This window comes from Pleurodeles waltl, chromosome 4_1 (genome assembly GCF_031143425.1).
Source record: "Pleurodeles waltl isolate 20211129_DDA chromosome 4_1, aPleWal1.hap1.20221129, whole genome shotgun sequence".
Classification (NCBI taxonomy): Eukaryota; Metazoa; Chordata; class Amphibia; order Caudata; family Salamandridae; genus Pleurodeles; species Pleurodeles waltl.
Window position 1 is genome coordinate 155,148,478 of NC_090442.1, and position 18,071 is coordinate 155,166,548.

At 47.9% G+C, this 18,071-nt stretch overlaps 1 protein-coding gene across 1 annotated transcript in view; it reads right to left on the reverse strand.

The window, feature by feature from the left end:
* The window catches only part of LOC138287142 (solute carrier family 23 member 1-like), a 225,917-nt gene that overhangs the window by 12,630 nt on the left and 195,216 nt on the right, over nt 1-18,071 (reverse strand). The window contains exons 10-11 of the mRNA XM_069227501.1: nt 15,579-15,687; nt 14,363-14,458 (exon numbers count right to left, since the gene is read on the reverse strand). Coding sequence (XP_069083602.1) covers nt 14,363-14,458; nt 15,579-15,687 — 205 coding nt within the window. The remainder of the gene's footprint in view (nt 1-14,362; nt 14,459-15,578; nt 15,688-18,071) is intronic.

Below are 18,071 nucleotides of genomic sequence, written 5' to 3' on the forward strand. Positions count from 1 at the left end.
CCAGGAATGCATTGGTTTGTTGCAACTGCCTCTCTACACCCTGGATGGCATTCAAAATGGTAGACTGCCCAACAATCAGGGACCTGAGGAGGTCAATGGCCTCCTCACTGAGGGCAGCAGGGGTGACTGGGGCAGGGCCTGAGGTGCCTGGGGCGAAGGTGATGCCCACCCTCCTGGGTGAGCGGGCACGGGGCAAAGGCTGAGGGGCTGCTGGGAGGGCGGTGCTGGTAGAGGGGGTGGCGGCTGTACCTGTAGATGCGGGGGGCACAGATGTTGCCGCCACCACAAGGGAGCTCCCATCAGAGGACGTGTCCGTGTTGCTGGTGTCAGCTCCTGTCCCCGCCGTGGAGCTCCCCTCGCCCTCCGTCCCACTGGTGAACTCTGAGTCCGTAGTCTCGCCCTCCAGGGCCATGTGGGATGCAGCTCCCTCGTGCTCCGGTGCCACTGCTCCTCCGCCTGATGATGCTAATGCACACAAGAACAGGGAGACCACAAAAAGGGGGGGGAGACAGAAGAAAGACATGTTGAGTGTATGCATTACCGCTACCGTTGGCAGACATGACAGACACAGAAGCCCCCTGCACTACGCCGCGCTCTTGGGCTCCACTGTTCAATTCCTGGTAAATGGCGTACAAGACTATGGACGACATCTGCACACATAGATGACACAGGGGCATGACTAGGTGTACTTGGCACTCTACAGAGGTGGGGTGGGGTGCCACATGGCCTGCCTTACGGAGGGGCCTTGCCTACGGAACTCGCCCTGGCCCAGGGAAACCCACCGCCCACCTCCCCCACCCAGACACCTCCACTGCGCGCAAAGTCACCAGAATGAGAGTAAACTCACCCCCTTGTGGCTGCTGTGATGCCCTCAAGCGCCCATCCAACTCCGGGTAGGCCACCGCCAGGATCCTGAACATCAGGGGGGTCATGGTGCGACGCGCACCCCTCCCACGTTGGGAGGCCATCCCCAGCTGAGCCTCCGCCGTCTTCTTGCTCCAGCGGCGAATGTCCTCCCATCTTTTCCAGCAGTGGGTGCTCCGTCTGTGGTAGACCCCCAGGGTCCGGACGTCCTTGGCGATGGCACGCCAAATATCTTTTTTCTGGTGGGCGCTGATCTACATGAAATGTACAGGGGAAAAGAGAAGTTATTAACAGCTGCACCGTCAAAGTGATTGGCCCCCATCCCCACCCTTGCCTTGTGGCACACGCATTCACTGTCTTTCATGCACGCAGCACTCTCCCCCCTTCCTTTTTACATCCAGCCCTCTCCACGCAGGCATAGCCCATACAACATGCTCCCTGTGTACTTACCTGTTTGTCTGGAGGACCGTTGAGTAGCGTGTACTGGGGGAGGACCCCATCCACGAGCTTCTCCAACTCCTCTGATGTGAAGGCAGGGGCCCTTTCCCCAGACACTCGAGCCATTGTCTCTTCCAGACCGAGGTCACAGCAGCACTTGCAGTGTAGGTCCTCTGCTGTCGAAGATCAGGTATTGAGTGATTGAACAGATAGAAAATGGCGGTCACATCAGCGGCGGTGCGTACCGTCACCGCCGGCGTACATCGTCATTGGCTCCTAGGACCCATAGGGTACAATGTTAACCAATGCAGCATTACGCCGCGGTCTTCGACCGCCTACCGTGACGGTGTGGAATGCCAGCGCAGTTACCTCACATCCCATTGTCCCACTTTAGAGGTCAGGCAGCTGCCATTTCAGGGGCCCACATGGCTTAATTTCCAACTGCGTCACACATACCTAGGCCTAGACTCAACACACATACAGGCCACCTTTTGTGTATGATTGGTGTTCTGGGTAAACTGTGGGTAGGTACCTCTGAGTTGTTTGACTCTGTGCTCGCTGTTGACCTTCATAGGCACCGTCCGCTGGGACATGTGAGGAGATGGCGGCATCCTCCGGTGTACCGACCGTTGGTGGACCTGTCGACAATGGAGGAGCGACATGTGATTATCACATACAGGCTTGACCGTGCCAGAATCCAGGAACTGTGTACCCAGTTGGAGCCAGACCTGATGTCAGCAATCCGCCATCCCACTGGAATCCCCCCTCAAGTGCTGGTGCTGTCAGTGCTCCATTTCCTTGCAAGTGGGTCATTTCAAACAACAGTGGCCATAGCATCAGGGATGTCCCAGCCTGTGTTTTCCAACGTATTGTCCAGAGTGTTGTCTGCCCTTCTGAAACACATGTTGAGCTACATCGTTTTCCCTCAGGTGGAGGATTTGCCTACAGTGAAAGGTGATTTCTATGCCCTGGGACACATCCCCAACATCATAGGTGCCATTGATGGGACCCATGTGGCTTTGGTCCCCCCCCCCCACAGGAGTGAACAGGTGTACAGAAACCGGAAGAGTTATCATTCTATGAATGTACAGATGGTATGTTTGGCAGACCAGTACATCTCCCATGTGAATGCCAAGTTCCCTGGCTCAGTGCATGATGCCTACATCCTGCGGAATAGCAGCATCCCTTATGTGATGGGTCAACTCCAGAGGCACCGTGTGTGGCTATTAGGTGAGCACCTGGAGGCAAGTCAGTGGGAATGGTTGTCTGGGTCTGGGGATATCCCTCCAGGTTAGTGCGTGTCTAACAGTTGTCCCTCACCATTTGCAGGTGACTCTGGTTACCCCAACCTGTCATGGCTATTGACCCCAGTGAGGAATCCCAGGACAAGGGCAGAGGAACGCTACAATGTGGCCCATGGGCGAACTAGGAGGGTGATCGAGCGGACCTTCGGCCTCCTGAAGGCCAGGTTCAGGTGCCTCCATATGACAGGTGGATCCCTATTCTACTCACCAAAGAAGGTGTGCTGGATCATCGTGGCCTGCTGTATGCTTCACAACTTGGCTTTGCGACGACAGGTGCCTTTTCTGCAGGAGGATGATCCAGATGGCGGTGTTGTTGCAGCTGTGGAGCCCGTGGACAGTGAAGACGAGGAAGCAGAGGAAGAAGACATGAACAACAGGGACTCAGTGATCCAGCAATATTTCCAGTGAGACACAGGTAAGAGTACAGACCTGCCTACTACATGTACTTTAACACTACTACCTCTCTACTGTCTGTCGTTTTCACCCAGTGTATGGTCACTGAGTTGTCACTTTCCCTTACGATTTCACAGATGTGGGTCCCACTGTGTGACATCTGCTTAGATTCCTCATGGACTAGAGCTGTGTGACATAGGTATGTTGACATTATAACTGAAAGAGCATTTTGTCACTGCAATTGATAATACACTATTTCGAAATCACAGACAGGCTCCAAATAGTTTTGTGCTTTAAGTGTGTTTATTTTAGTGCTCAATATTGGAGGGGGTAGTGAAATGGTGAGGGGTGATGGCGGAGGAATGTCCATGGCAGAGTCCAGTCTATTAGTCTCACAGGTGCATTGCCCAAATGGGCATAGGAAGTGGAGCTGGGGCAGTTTAAGGATGGACAGGTTGAAAAAGTGGGACAGTAGGATGACAATCAGGGTGGTCTCATTTCTTGGCGGGGGTCTTGGCATCGTGCTCTGTCTTTGTACTGGATCTCAGGGACCGTTTGCGGGGTGGTTCTCCCTCTGCAGGGGGTGGGGTGCTGGTGTGGTGGTCCTGTGGCGGGCGTCCTGTCCACTAGCGCCGGTGGAGGTGGTGGGCAGTTCATCGTCCATGCTAGTGTCAGGGGCCCCTTGTAGTGCCACAGTGTCCCTCCTGGTGTTGAGTACTTCCTTCAGCACCCCTATGATGGTGCCCAGGGTGGAGCTGATGGTTCTGAGTTCCTCCCTGAAGCCCAAATACTGTTCCTCCTGCAGGCGCTGGGTCTCCTGAAACTTGGCCAGTACCGTTGCCATCGTCTCCTGGGAGTGGTGGTAGGCTCCCATGATGGAGGAGAGGGCCTCGTGGAGAGTGGGTTCCCTTGGCCTGTCCGCCCCCTGTCGCACAGCAGCCCTCCCAGTTCCCCTGTGTTCCTGGGCCTCCGTCCCCTGGACCGTGTGCCCACTACCACTGCCCCCAGGTCCCTGTTGTTGTTGGGGTGCTGGGTTATCCTGGGTTCTCTGTAGTGGTGGACACACAGCTGATTGACTTGTCCTGGGGACGGAGGTATGGGCCCGCTGGGTGGGTGCTGTGCTGGTGTTTCCAGAGGGGGGAAGGTCTGTGGTGGCCTGTGCCAGTGTGAGGGGAACCGACTGTCCCGAGGTCCCCGATGGGCCGGGCTGGTCATCTAGATCCAGTTGGACAGAGGTGCTGTCATCACTGTGGGCCTCTTCTGTTGGTGGTTTGGACATGTGTGGACCCTCCTGTCCGGTGACGTTGGGTAGGGGTCCTGCAGGGGTATAAAAGGATGGTTATTACATCTGTGTGTGTCACGGTGTGCAATGGGTGGGTGACCGTGTACCCCAGTGCTTGCATTCCTGTGTGGGACCTTGTGTGATGATTGTTTAGGGGGTTGTATGGGTATGTGCAGTGGGCATGCTTTAGTGATGGGTGTCCATGCTTTGTTGTTGCATGCAGGGCTTGGTGTTGGGTTGGGTGGTTTTTGATGTTGGGACATATGTGAGGAGTTGGGGTGCTGGGGGTGAGGGTGGGTGTGGGGGTATGTGATAGCATGCAGGTAGGGTGGGGGATGTTATAATTAAGATTTGTCTTACCAGAGTCCATTCCTCCAGCTACTCCTGCGAGGCTCTCAGGATGCAGAATCGTCAAGACCTGCTCCTCCCATGTTGTTAGTTGTGGGGGAGGAGGTGGGGGTCCACCGCCAGTCCGCTGAACCGCCTGGTGGTGTCTTGAGACCACAGAACGCACCTTCCCCCGTAGGTCGTTCCACCTCTTCCTGATGTCCTCCCGATTTCTTGGGTGCTGTCCCACTGCATTGACCCTGTCCACTATTCTTCGCCATAGCTCCATCTTCCTTGCAATTGAGGTGTGCTGCACCTGTGCTCCGAATAGCTGTGGCTCTACCCGGACGATTTCCTCCACCATGGCCCTGAGCTCCTCCTCCGAGAACCTGGGGTGTCTTTGCCGTGCCATGGGGTGGTGTAGGTGATGTGTGGGGTGATAAGTGTGCTGATATGTAGTGGGGTGTTGTGTGAGGTGCGTGGAAGTTCTGTGGGTGATGGTGTTGTGGGATGCTGTTGTTCTTGCTGGTGGTGTCTCTCTCTGGCCTTCTTTCGGAATTTGTGGTCTTGGGGGTTTGTGGGTGATGTGGGTGTGTGTTTTATATTGTAATGGGTGTGTGGGAGTGGTGTGTGTATGTGTATCAGGTGTGTGTATTTCGAATTGTCCAATGTGGTAGTGTTTTGTAAGAGTGTGTGTATTTTGAGCGCGGCGGTGAGTACCGCCAATGGAATACCGCGGTTGAAAGACCGCCACATGGATTCGTGTGTCGTGATAGTGTGGGCGTATTTCTGTTGGCGTGACGGTGTTGGTTTTGTTTTCGCCATTTTATCACTGACCTTTGGTGTGGCAGACTTGTGTGGGTGTCTGAATTTTGGCGGATTCCGAAATGTGGGTTATAATAGCTGTGGCAGAATTCCGCGGCCATGGCGTTGTGTTGGCGGTCTTCTGCACGGCGGTAAGCGGCTTTTACCGCCAATGTTGTAATGACCGCCTTAGTGATGTGTCGTATATGTCCTGACAGTGAAATATTGCCAAATTCGTTTTTCACTGTTGCAAGGCCTGTCCCTCTCATAGGTTAATATGGGGGCTACCTTTAAATCTGATTAAAAGTGTAGATTCCCTTTGGGAGCGGATGGACATGTGGAGTTTAGGGTCTCTGAGCTCACAATTTAAAAATACATTTTTTAGTAAAGTTGGTTTTAAGATTGTGTGTTTGAAAATGCCACTTTTAGAAAATGAGCATTTTCTTGCTTATACCATTTCTGTGACTCTGCCTGTTTGTGGATTCCCTGTCTGTCAGTTTGACAGTTGGGCTGGTTGCACCTCACACTAGACAGTGACACAAAGGGAGCTGGGGTGTAGTCTGCATTTCCTGATGAGACATCTGTGCTAGGAGGGAGGGGAGGAGTGGTCACTTACACCTGAAAGGGCTGTGCTTGTCCTCACACAATGCAGTCTCCGACCCCCTTGTGAGTGTCTGGGGCCTGGCTTGGGCAAGGCAGGATTTCACATTCAAAAGAGACTTTACTTTGAAGTAGGCCTACTTCAAAGGAGAAATTGGGTATAAGAAGGGCACCCAAAACCACAGACTTTAGAAACACTTCTGGAAACAAGAGGAACCTCTGCCTGGAGAAGAGCGGAGGAAGAAGAGCTGCCCTGCCTGTGACTGTGCTTTGTGGAGCTATCCTGCAGTTGCTGCTTCTGCCAGAGTAAGAGGGCAAAGACTGGACTTTGTGTGTCTTCCATCTTGAGAAGAAATCTCGAAAGCCTTGATTTAGAGCTTGCCTCCTGTTGTTTGAAGTCTCAGGGACAGCAAAGACTTCTCTCTGCCAGCACCTAGAGTCTCTGGAGAGACTCCTACTCTGCCCTGTGGTGCCCATCCAGTTCCTGGGACCCTGAAAGGATAAGCTGGCAGCCTCAGAGGAAGAAATCCACGCCCAGAGTGCCGTGCGGGGAAAAGATCAACGCAACTCCGATCTGCGGCTGAAGAAACGGCGCACCGCCGGCTCCGCAGCTGAAAATCGACACTCGCCGGAAACGCGACCGAAGAATCGACGCAGGAGCAGGAGAAACGACACACAGCATTGCTGACGGAGGCTAGGAGATCGCAACCCATGGCGGGGTTTTCGGATCATCGTGCGGCTGGATTTCTGACGCGAACCATCGTTGTGCGTGCAAAAACAAAGCAAGGCCTGCGTGGACCGGTGTGCGGACCGAATCAACGCATCGCTCTCCTGCAGAGAGAAGAACCGACGCATGCAGACTCGACAGAAGGGGGAAACGACGCAAGGTTTCGCTCGTGAGTGATATCGACGCATCGCAAGCCCTTTTTGACGCACACCCGCCCGTGAGGGGTTATTTTTGACGCGCACCAGGTACATTTTCACGCTAGCAGCGCTAGCGTGTGTTTAACACTATTTAGACTCTTTTTGATTTTTAATTGATAACTTGACTTTTGTCATTTTGGTCTTGTTTTGTTCAGATAAATATTTCCTATTTTTCTAAACCTGTGTTGTGCCATTTTGTAGTGTTTTCATTGAGTTACTGTGTGTGTTTTGGTACAAATACTTTACACCTAGCACTTTGAAGTTAAGCCTGCTGCTCTGCCAAGCTACCAAGGGGGTAAGCAGAGGTTAGCTGAGGGTGATTCTCTTTTACCCTGACTAGAGTGAGGGTCCTTGCTTGAACAGGGGGTAACCTGACTGTCAACCAAAGACTCCATTACTAACAACAATGTTTAAGAAAGAAGTCATTTTGAGAAAGGCTGGCTTATTCACATGCTAGTATGGGTAACCCCAAATTCAGAGGTGTGCAAATACCCATTCCTTCTAAGCTCTATATCTTGGGCCCATTTTGGAAGTATGTAGGTTTCCTTGATATCTATTTTTCTCTCTTGATATTTTACCAACTAAATGACTATATATCCCGTACGCAATGAAAACCCATTTCAAGGTACAGCTCAGTTATTGGCTCTAGGTACCTAGGGTTCTTGGTGAATCTACAAGCACTACATATACCCGCAACCAGAAGGGCCCAGCGGATGTAACAGTATATTGCTTTAAAGAATCTGCCATACTAAGAAGAAGTTACAGAGGAAAATGTAGACATAAATGGCTGTTTTTTTCAACTCAGTTTCAATATATTTTAACTGTTGCTTTCCATAAGAAAACCTTGAAGGATCTACACAAATGACCCTTTGCTGAATTTAGAATTGTGTCTACTTTTTAAGAAATGTATAGCTTACTGGGATCCACCTGTGGGTTCACACCCATTTCTACCACTAACTGGAAGGAGGTTGAAAGCACAAAAAATAGGAAAAATAGGCTATATCTCAGTAAAATGAAAAAACTGTGTTGAAAAATTTGGTTTCATAATTCAAGCCTGCCTGTTCCTGAAAGCTGGAAGGTGGTGATTTTACCAAATTTGGCTGTATTTTAGATAATTTCTTGGTCCCATCAGGGAAATCCACAAACCATAAGTACCTTTAGAATTCCTAAGATGTTGGGAAAAAGTGCACAAATTTAGTGTGGATTCCTTATGTGGACAAAAAGTTGTGGGGGCCTAAGCGTGAACTACCCCAAATATCCAAAAAAGCCTTAGCACTTGGGTGGAAGAATGCCTAGCATCAAATGGGTTAACCACTTGGGTGCCGTGGATGTAATGGTTATGTCCTCGGCTGCAGCGCTGCTGTGCAGAAGACGAAACCATTATGTCCGGCACCCGGCCCACAACCCCCAGGCCACCCACCCACAACCCCTGGGCAGGGATGGCAGGGGAAGCGCTTCCTCTGCAACTCCCCGACCCCCCCCCAACCCTCCCAGTGACATCTGATGACGTCAGCGCGCAATCGCGTGCAGACCTCATCAGAGGTCGACCCGAGAAGAAACTGGTTAGTTTCTCCTCAGACGGGGGAAGTGGGCAGGTCGGAGAGGCATGAGAGAAAAGGAAAGGCTTTTCCTTTCCTTTCATGTCTCTCTGAGCATTCCTGCAGCACGATCGCATAGCATAGCGACCCTACTGCAGAAATGCCCACTAGACACCAGGGATTGTGTTTACATTTTGTAAACACATGAGGGGAGCGGCCCTTTTGGCAAGGGGGGCATTTTTTTCTAGGCCATTTCTGCTATTTTCTTTCTATTTTCATTAGGCCGATCTGCCTCCAAGGTGGGGGGCAGTAACCTCTAGACACCAGGGCAAATTTTTTAATTTTTTTATTGGGGGGGGGGGGGGGGAACGTCCCCTTAGGCAAGGGTCGCTCCCCTGGGGGCCAATATCATTTTAGGACATTTCTGCCCCCCCTTGGGGGCAGATCGGCCTATTTTTATTAGGCCAATCTGCCCCCAAGGGGGGGCAGAAACCACTAGACACCAGGGATTTAAAAAAATATATATTTTACATAAGGGGAGCGTCCCCCCTTGGGCATATTATTTTAGGCCATTTCTGCCCCCCTTGGAGGGAGATTAGCCTATTTCTGTTGGGCCCATTAGCCCTCAAGGGGGGGCCAGAAACCACTTAGGCACCAGGGATCGGTGTGTGTGTGTGTGTTTTGTTTGGGGGGGGCAGCCCCTTGGGCAAGGGTCGCTCTCCATGGGGGCACATTACTGATGGTCATTTCTGCCCCTCTGGGGGCATAGCAGCCTATTTTTGTAAGGGCCATCTTCCCCAAAGGAGGGCAGAAAGCTGACTAGACATCAGGGAAAAATGTGTTTTAAAAAAGAGGGTGGGGCAGATGGGGTAATTATCCCCGATCCACTCCAGGGGGGTGGGGGGGGCAGAAAACCTACTAGATACCAGAGAATTTTAAAAACTGAAGGGGGTAACAGTCTTTCAGCCCATCCCCCTGCAAACGAAAGGATCTTATCCCAGCAACAAGCAAGAGGACATTTGATTATTTTGGGTTTTGAATCTACTTTTGGGCCAAGAGAGCTTAGCTAACTCTCAATAGTATTCCACTTGGAATAGTGAGCATCTACACTTTTTGGACTTTGGGGCGCTGCCACCTAGAAAAATCTACCAGATCTAGACACATCTGAAAACTAAACATCAGGGAGAGTCCAGGGTAGTGTGTGTCACATGCACCCCACACCATTTTCTTTCCCACAATGCAATGCAATGCTCCAACTTTGCTTGAAATCACGCATTTTCCTACCACCCAGCATTGTTGCATCTGTACCAATACAAATTCATCCCCACTTGTCAGCCTAAAAACTTTTTTTTCCAAACTGCCCTTTTGGACCCGCTTTGGTTCCCTCTCAATTTCGACATGTTTTTGGCCCTTCCCTGTCACAGGCACTTGGCCCACCTACACAAGTGAGGTATCATTTTTATCGGGAGACCGAGGGGAACGTTGGGTGGTAGGAAATGTGTGCCAGTGCGGTGATCTCATACAGAAATGTGAGGAAAATTTTATTTTTTAGCAAAATTTGAGGTTTGCTGAGGATTCTGGGTAAGAAAACACTGGGGGTCCACGCAAGTCACACCTCCCTGGACTCCCTCGGGTGTCTAGTTTTCAGAAATGACTGGGTTTGCTGGGTTTTCCTAGATGGCTGCTGAGCCCAGGACCAAAAACGTAGGTGCCCCCCTTGCAAAAACAGGTAGTTTTGTAATAGATCATTTTGATGTGTCCTTGTTGTGTTTTGGACACTTCCCTTTCATGGGCACTAGGCCTGCCCACACAAGTGAGATATCATTTTTATCGGGAGATGGGGGGGGAGTGCCCGATGAGCTAGAGGCCAAAATCCACAGCTAGGCACTTTGCAAAAAAAACATCAGTTTTCTTTAGAAAAATGTGATGTGTCCACGTTGTGTTTTGGGGCATTTCCTGCCGTGGGCGCTAGGCCTACCCACACAAGTGAGGTATCATTTTTAACGGGAGACTTGGGGGTACGCTGGGTGGAAGGAAATTTGTGGCTCCTCTCTGATTCCAGAACTTTCTGTCACCAAAATATGAGGAGAAATTGTTTTTTATCAAATATTTAGGTTTGTAAAGGATTCTGGGTAACAGAATCTGGTGAGAGAGCCACAATTCACCCTATCCTGGGTTCCCCTAGGTGTCTAGTTATAAAAAATGCACAGGTTTGGTAGGTTTCCCTAGGTGCCAGCTGAGCATCGAGCCAAAATCCACAGCTAGGAACTTTGTAAAAAACTGGTCAGTTTTCTTTGGGAAAATGTGATATGTCCACGTTCTGTTTTGGGGCATTTCCTGTCATGGGCACACAAGTGAGATACTATTTTTATTGGAAGACTTGGGGAAATGCTGGGTATAAGAAAGTTTGTGGCTCTCCTCAGATTTCAGAACTTTCCATCACCAAATGTGAGGAGAAGGTGTTTTTTGGCTAAATTGTGAGGTTTGCAAAGGATTCTGGGTAACAGAACCTGGTGAGAACACCACAAGTCACAACATCCTGGATTCCCCTAGCTGTCTAGTTTTCAAAAATGCACAGGTTTTCTAGGTTTCCATAGGTGCCGGCTGAGCTAGATGTCAAACTCCACAGCTAGACACTTTCCAGAAAACACATCAAATTTCAATGTAAAAATGTGATGTGTCCATGTTGCGTTTCCTGTTGCGGGCAGTATGCCTAACCATACAAGTGAGGTATAATTTTTATCAGGAGACTTGGGGGAACACAGAATAGAAGAACAAGTGTTATTGCCCCTTGTCTTTCTCTACATTTTATCCTTCCAAATGTAAGACAGTGTGTAAAAAAGAAGTCTATTTGAGAAATGCCCTGTAATTCACATGCTAGTATTGGGTCCCCGGGATTCAGAGATGTGCAAATAACCACTGCTTCTCAACACCTTATCTTGTGCCCAATTTGGAAATACAAAGGTTTCCTTGATATCTATTTTTCACTCTATATATTTCACTAAATGAATTGCTGCATACTCGGTATACAATGAAAACCCATTGCAAGGTGCAGCTCATTTATTGGCTCTGGGTACCTAGGGTTCTTAATGAACCTACAAGCCCTATATATCCCCGGACTCAGAAGAGTCCAGCAGAGGTAACTGTATATAGCTTTCAAAAATCTGCCATAGCTCGAAAAAGTTACAGAAGAAAACGTGGACAGAAATGGCTGGTTTTTTTTTTCAATTTCAATATTTTTTTATTTCAGCAGTTTTCTACTTTCTGTAGGAAAATCTTGAAGGATCTACAAAAGTGATCCCTTGCTGTATTTAGAATTTTGTCTACTTTCCAGAAATGTTTAGTTGTCTAAGATCTACCATTGGTTTTACACCCATTTCTGTCACTAACTGGAAGGAGGCTGAAAGCACAAAAATAGTAAAATGGGGTATGTCCCAATGTGGTTTTCTGATTCAAGTCTGCTTGTTCCTGAAAGCTGGGAAGAAGGTGATTTTAGCACCACAAACCCCTTTGTTGATGCCATTTTCAGGGGGAAAAACACATGCTTTCTTCTGCAGCACTAGTTTCCAATTTGTTCCGAAAAAAAAACAAAATTTTAGCTGTATTTTGGCTAATTTCTTGGTCTCCTTTGGGGGAACCCACAACTCTGGGTACCTTTAGAATCCGTAGGATGTGGAAAAAAAGGAAGCAAATTTGGTGTGGATAGCTTATTTGGACAAAAAATTATGAGGGCCTAAGTGTGAACTACCCCAAATAGCCTGGCAGCGAAGGGGTTAAAGAGGATTTATCATTTCTATTCCATAGATACTTAACATGGCAGTTCTACCTCATCTCAATCAGGCCTATTAAATGTAATAAGGAATCCCCAATGTTCACCTATGAGTGGAGTAGGCCTCCCAGTAGTGAAAAACAAAATTGGGAGTTTTTCACCATCAGGACATGAAAAACTTAAAAGTACATGTCCTAATTTTTACTCTCATAACACCCTGCCCTAAGGGCCTACCTTAGGGGATACTTAGGCTGTCAGGCCTAACAGTTCCCTTTTAACTAGAATACATTAATATATGTGTGTGTTTCTTTCATGGAAGAATCAACACAAAGAAACAGGCTGCTTTTCTTTTTGTGCTATTTCTGTTTCCCCCCAAAATTTTCAAAGGTGGAGATCGAGTTGGTTTCACCTCGAGGGTATTGAGAGTAGAGGAGAACATTCATGCATTCATTCCTGCAATGTAGGGGCTTGTGACATAGATGGATTAGTTGCTCGGGTGAGATACAGAAAATAGGGGGCTGCAATATGAGGCCTACTGCCATAAAGGTATGCAGCGGTGTTTTAGATAATTTAGCAAATATTATGATAGTTTTCACACTAATAGATTAAGCTGCGAGCCAGCTAAATATAATATATTTAGGGATTTCACTAATAGGTTAGGGATATATAATTATCAAAATCTGTGGTGTAACTAGCTTTCACCCTTAACTCAATTTTGATTTCTAAGAAGGTAATTATTATTATGAGAATCCTTATTCATCTGATTTATATGAGAATGACACATACTAAATTATATTGTATTGTAAAACATCATGGCGGTCATTCTGACCCTGGCGGTCAAAGACCGCCAGGGCGGAGGACCGCGGGAGCACCGCCGACAGGCCGGCGGTGCTCCAATGGGGATTCCGACCGCGGCGGTAAAGCCGCGGTCGGACCGGCAACACTGGCGGTCTCCCGCCAGTGTACCGCCGCCCCATTGAATCCTCCAAGGCGGCGCAGCTTGCTGCGCCGCCGAGGGGATTCCGACCCCCCCTACCGCCATCCAGATCCCGGCGGTCCGACCGCCGGGAACCGGATGGCGGTAGGGGGGGTCGCGGGGCCCCCGTAAGAGGGCCCCTACAAGTATTTCACTGTCTGCTTGGCAGACAGTGAAATACGCGACGGGTGCAACTGCACCCGTCGCTCAGCTTCCACTCCGCCGGCTCGATTCCGAGCCGGCTTCATCGTGGAAGCCTCTTTCCCGCTGGGCTGGCGGGCGGCCTGAAGGCGGCCGCCCGCCAGCCCAGCGGGAATGTCAGAATTACCGCCGCGGTCTTTCGACCGCGGAACGGTAACCTGACGGCGGGACTTTGGCGGGTGGCCTCCGCCGCCCGCCAAGGTCAGAATGAGGGCCCATGTGTGTACTAATTCCAGAGCTCATGGACAGGGCTCTGCCCTATTACTTGTAACTGTAAGAGATTATCTGATTTAGAAAATCCTCACTCCTCAAGAGCAAAACTCATTGAGAGGGGGAGAGAAAAAAAAAGTTAGTTTCATTTTGGATCTTAGGATACTGGGTGTGACCTCAAAAAATACTGGGTATCACAACAGTTTACTCAAATGTAAAGCTATCACTATACCCATCCGCTGACACCATTCATATGTTGTTGTTTTTTAGCTTCTTGTAAGAATCTGGTAACATTGGACTTATGTATGATGGCTGTTTAAGCTCTTTCTCTTTGTCTCATGCTAATGCATCTAGTGCTTAAGTTCAGTCTCAAGGACAAATACGTAATTGTACTAAAATAAAACTAAGGACTGTTTGTTCTTCTTGTGGCTCCCTTGCTCCCCCAATTTAATTCTGTCCAACAACTCCTGGCGTCTGTTTAGGGATTTGTTCTATGCCTCTTAGCTGTTAAACAAAATGTGTTTGTGGTTTATACATCAACCACAGCTAACCAAAGAATATGTGTGTTTAATTGAACGTATAAAGGGAAGAAAGCTGTGCAGGGAACCTCATAGTGGAGGCAATGGTCTTCTAGTCACATTTCGTAGTGCACGCAGATACTCTTGTTAGTGCCAGCAGCACAAATAGGTCTGGGAAACCTGAAATAACATGCATTATTGTGACAAGAGTTACCTGGAATGGTGTTGTCTAGAATGAAGCCAAAGCACCCTCCCACTAGCATGCCAGTGGTCAGAAGTGCCAGGATCACTTGGTCAAGTTGGGAAATTCCTGCAGAGCACAGAAGGGAAAAAGCATTAATGAAAACCTCAACTAAAGCATTTGTTTTCCTTTTATTTGATATGTTATTCATATAGCTATTCATATTAGTAGCAATCATCCATCCCACATTATTAATTAAATAATATAACATAAATAAAGATAGATAGATAGATAGATAGATAGATAGATAGATAGATAGATAGATAGATAGATAGATAGATAGATAGATAGATAGATATACATGTTTATATATGCCAAGACAGTGAAAATAAATGTGGCCCAATAACACGTTTTTGTGCAAGCGTACTAATAAACGCACATTCACACTTGTATTACTACATTGCAAAAGCCAAAGTTTATTACCTCAGTAGAACGCACTTCACATTAGAAAAACACTGTTTACTGGCTTTTATATGGTATATAACAAATACTTAACTCATGGAAACAGTTCTCCTAAAGGTCATTAGTCAAGACAAGGTTTGGCTCTATTATTGTCTTAACTTTGTTTTTTCGTAGCACCATTTTACCCATGTCGTGAATGTTGCGCTTTAAAATACATTAAAAATAGTTACAAAAATACAACTGGGGGAAATTTCAAGTTGTAACTCTCAATCTATTTTACTTTGTCATTTTCGGCCAAACCTTTAAGTTGTACTACATGTTGTGCTGCTGAGTTTTTCTTGGATGTTGTATTGGTAACATATCTCAATATGTGTTGCACCTGCTGTATAACCTGACTGCAACCTTTACATTAAAAGTCTGAGTCATTTCAGGCTTCCATTTTTAAGAGGTCAATCAAATTAGATAAACTGGACTCTCCAAAACTAACAAGAGATATTAAGAAACAATTCAGTCTGGGGTGTTAGTTATATAAAGTAATAATATCAATAATAATATTATTAGAAGAAAAAATTAAATACATTGTCTTTTTCATCAGCACTATTGGTATTTTTAATATTAGTGAAAAAATACAGAATTTTTAAGTGTTACGTTCACATATTAATTGAAGCCAATAGATATCAGAAACCATTTCCAAGACTGAATTATTATTATTGTTGCTGTTGTTATTATTATTATTGTTATTATTATTGTTATTATTACAGATTATGGTAAGGACTATTAAACTCACCAGTCTCCATCATCCGGGCATTTTGGTTGACCCAGTTGGGAACAGTGAGACCAGAAAAAATGGAAAATCCAACTATAAATATATTCCTCGAAGAATTCATATCTGCAAACTATAGGAAAAAATATTCCAATTAAAACACAAAGCACTGTTTTCCTCATCGAGGTTTGTAGCACAGAAACAGAGACATACATCTCCCAGCAAACATCTGTCTATAAACTTTTTGTAATAGACAAAACTCATACAACAATGCAAAAATACACAGACACAAATGTGCAAATGTAGATGTATTACAGTATTACATAGCCTCACATTCAATAATGAAGAAACACTCACACTCCAATATGAATATACTACAGAGATAACAGGGTTCTCTCCAACTCATGCACCCAGTTGACAAAGAAGGAGAGGCAAACTGTGAGAAATTGGGTTGTTGGTTGGCTAGGGTGTGAGCCATGGTCAAGCAACAACCACAATCCCTTGCAGGGTGAACCACAAAGAGTCACTAATTTAACATGTGCTTAACCCTGGGTAGCTTGGTACAAAAAAAGCAGTCAGGCTAAAATTAGAGGTAGTGTGTAAAGTATTTGTGCACCACACAAACAATAATGAAGTGAAAACACAACAGAAGAACAATCCCAAAACAATTTAGAAAAATAGAGAAATATCAATAAATTCAAGGTTCAAAATAGCAAATCCTCCATTTTCGAAAATGGTCAACTGGGCACCTTTAGCTCCACAACCAAGGGTCCAGGAGTGGATGGCCTGAATGGCCTAAAATATGTGGAGCCTTCTGGAGGGAGAGAAATGAGTAGCAGCAGGACCCATTTTGACTAAGTTGCCAGATCGAGGGGCCGGCGGTGGCCTGACTAGTGCAGCCTTTGCCGTTGAGGACCCACTGAGTGGGAAGGCGGTCTGGACAGGAAAGCATGATCCCAAGGGACAGGTGAGTGGGTGCCGTGGAACCTGCCTGTAAACAGATATCCGACCGCGAAGAAGAAGAGGTGTGAGACCACAGCCCTCCCCACAGACAGAGGCTGTTGCGGACTGAGGCAGCGTGACCCACACGATTATGGGGCCCTGAAGGAGGGTCGACGCAAGACAGCACCGCAGCTCTTCTTCCCCTCTCTTCGCACCCCATTTCCAGGCAATGCAGAGGAAGCACTGGAGGAGGCCCCTCTTACTCCTGGCTGTCCTGCATGGGCCAAGGGGAGCGGGACCTGAAACAAGGAAGGAGCTCCTGCGGGGGTCTGACCTGTGACTGGCAGCCCATTGCTGCGCAACGAAGGAGGTGAGCAGGTCCGGGCGGCCGGGCTGTGCTGCATATCGACCACAAAGATGGGAGCCTGGTGAGAGGTTGGAATGATGGAGCACATGCTACCAACAGCTGGCCTGGCAACTGGTGGGCACCTTGGCCCCTGGTCCTCGAGACAGACAGTCAGCAATGAGCAGGGGGAGTGGTAAAGCCAAGAGGCTGCAGAGGATGTAGCAGGGGCAGATGCTGGCAGACGTCATCCTCTGGCAAGCGGCGGTGACTGCTGCTACCTTCAAGCTCCAGAACCCTCACTGGACTCCGCTATGGTGGCTGGTGCTCTGCTCATTATGGGGGAGGGGGCATGCCCCCTCCTACTCCGTGAGTAGCAGAGTGGTTCCCTAAATACGGGACCACATATGAGCTTCACAGACCCATGAATAGGAGAGTTAAGTTGTTTTTTTTTTAAATCAGTTTGCACGTGAATCCACGGCTATATGGGCAAGTAGCTTATGGCACACACCTCCAGGGAACATTGCATTATATTTCTGTCTTGATGAAAGCCCAGGACCTTATAGGCCTTGGAACGGGCTGAAACATGTCGACACTGAGTAATATTCTAATTTAGACTAGGTCCTATAACCATAATATACCTACAGATCCCCCCCCCCAGTTGTGCTATACTTTAATCATACTTACTGGCACCATGAATAAACCAACACCTTGGTGACCAGCAAGGTACTTTTAATCTAGTCCCCTATAGGATCTATCCTAAGTGTTCCCTTCAGACAGTTGAGCCTACCTTGGCCTCTAGGAGCTAGGGTGGACCTGATGATGAAGCATGCCACTACTAGATTGGGTGAGGGTCACTAAAAAAGAAAGAACTTCTTTATTCAAGGGAAAGGGAACCACGTTGTGATGAGCAGCCAAAACGGTGACCAGTGACTAGGTCTAGAGTTAATTATTTATTGTGATTGATTATTGAATTGGGAGGGTGTATGCCTGGTATTCCTGGGTGGGGAGTGGACACCTCCCCTCACCCCCCCACCCCCAAAAAAAAGATCCTTACAGACTTTTTGGGCTTGTGAACCAACTGAGTGTTGGTGGTTTCTCAATTCTCTATGTATAAAGACTACTGGACCCATGGCACCTGAAGGATATACAGATCAAGGATAGTTTACAGACCACAACTGAGGAATATTTTGCTGACAACGGGGGCTCGGTTGCCTCGGAGTGCACTCTGT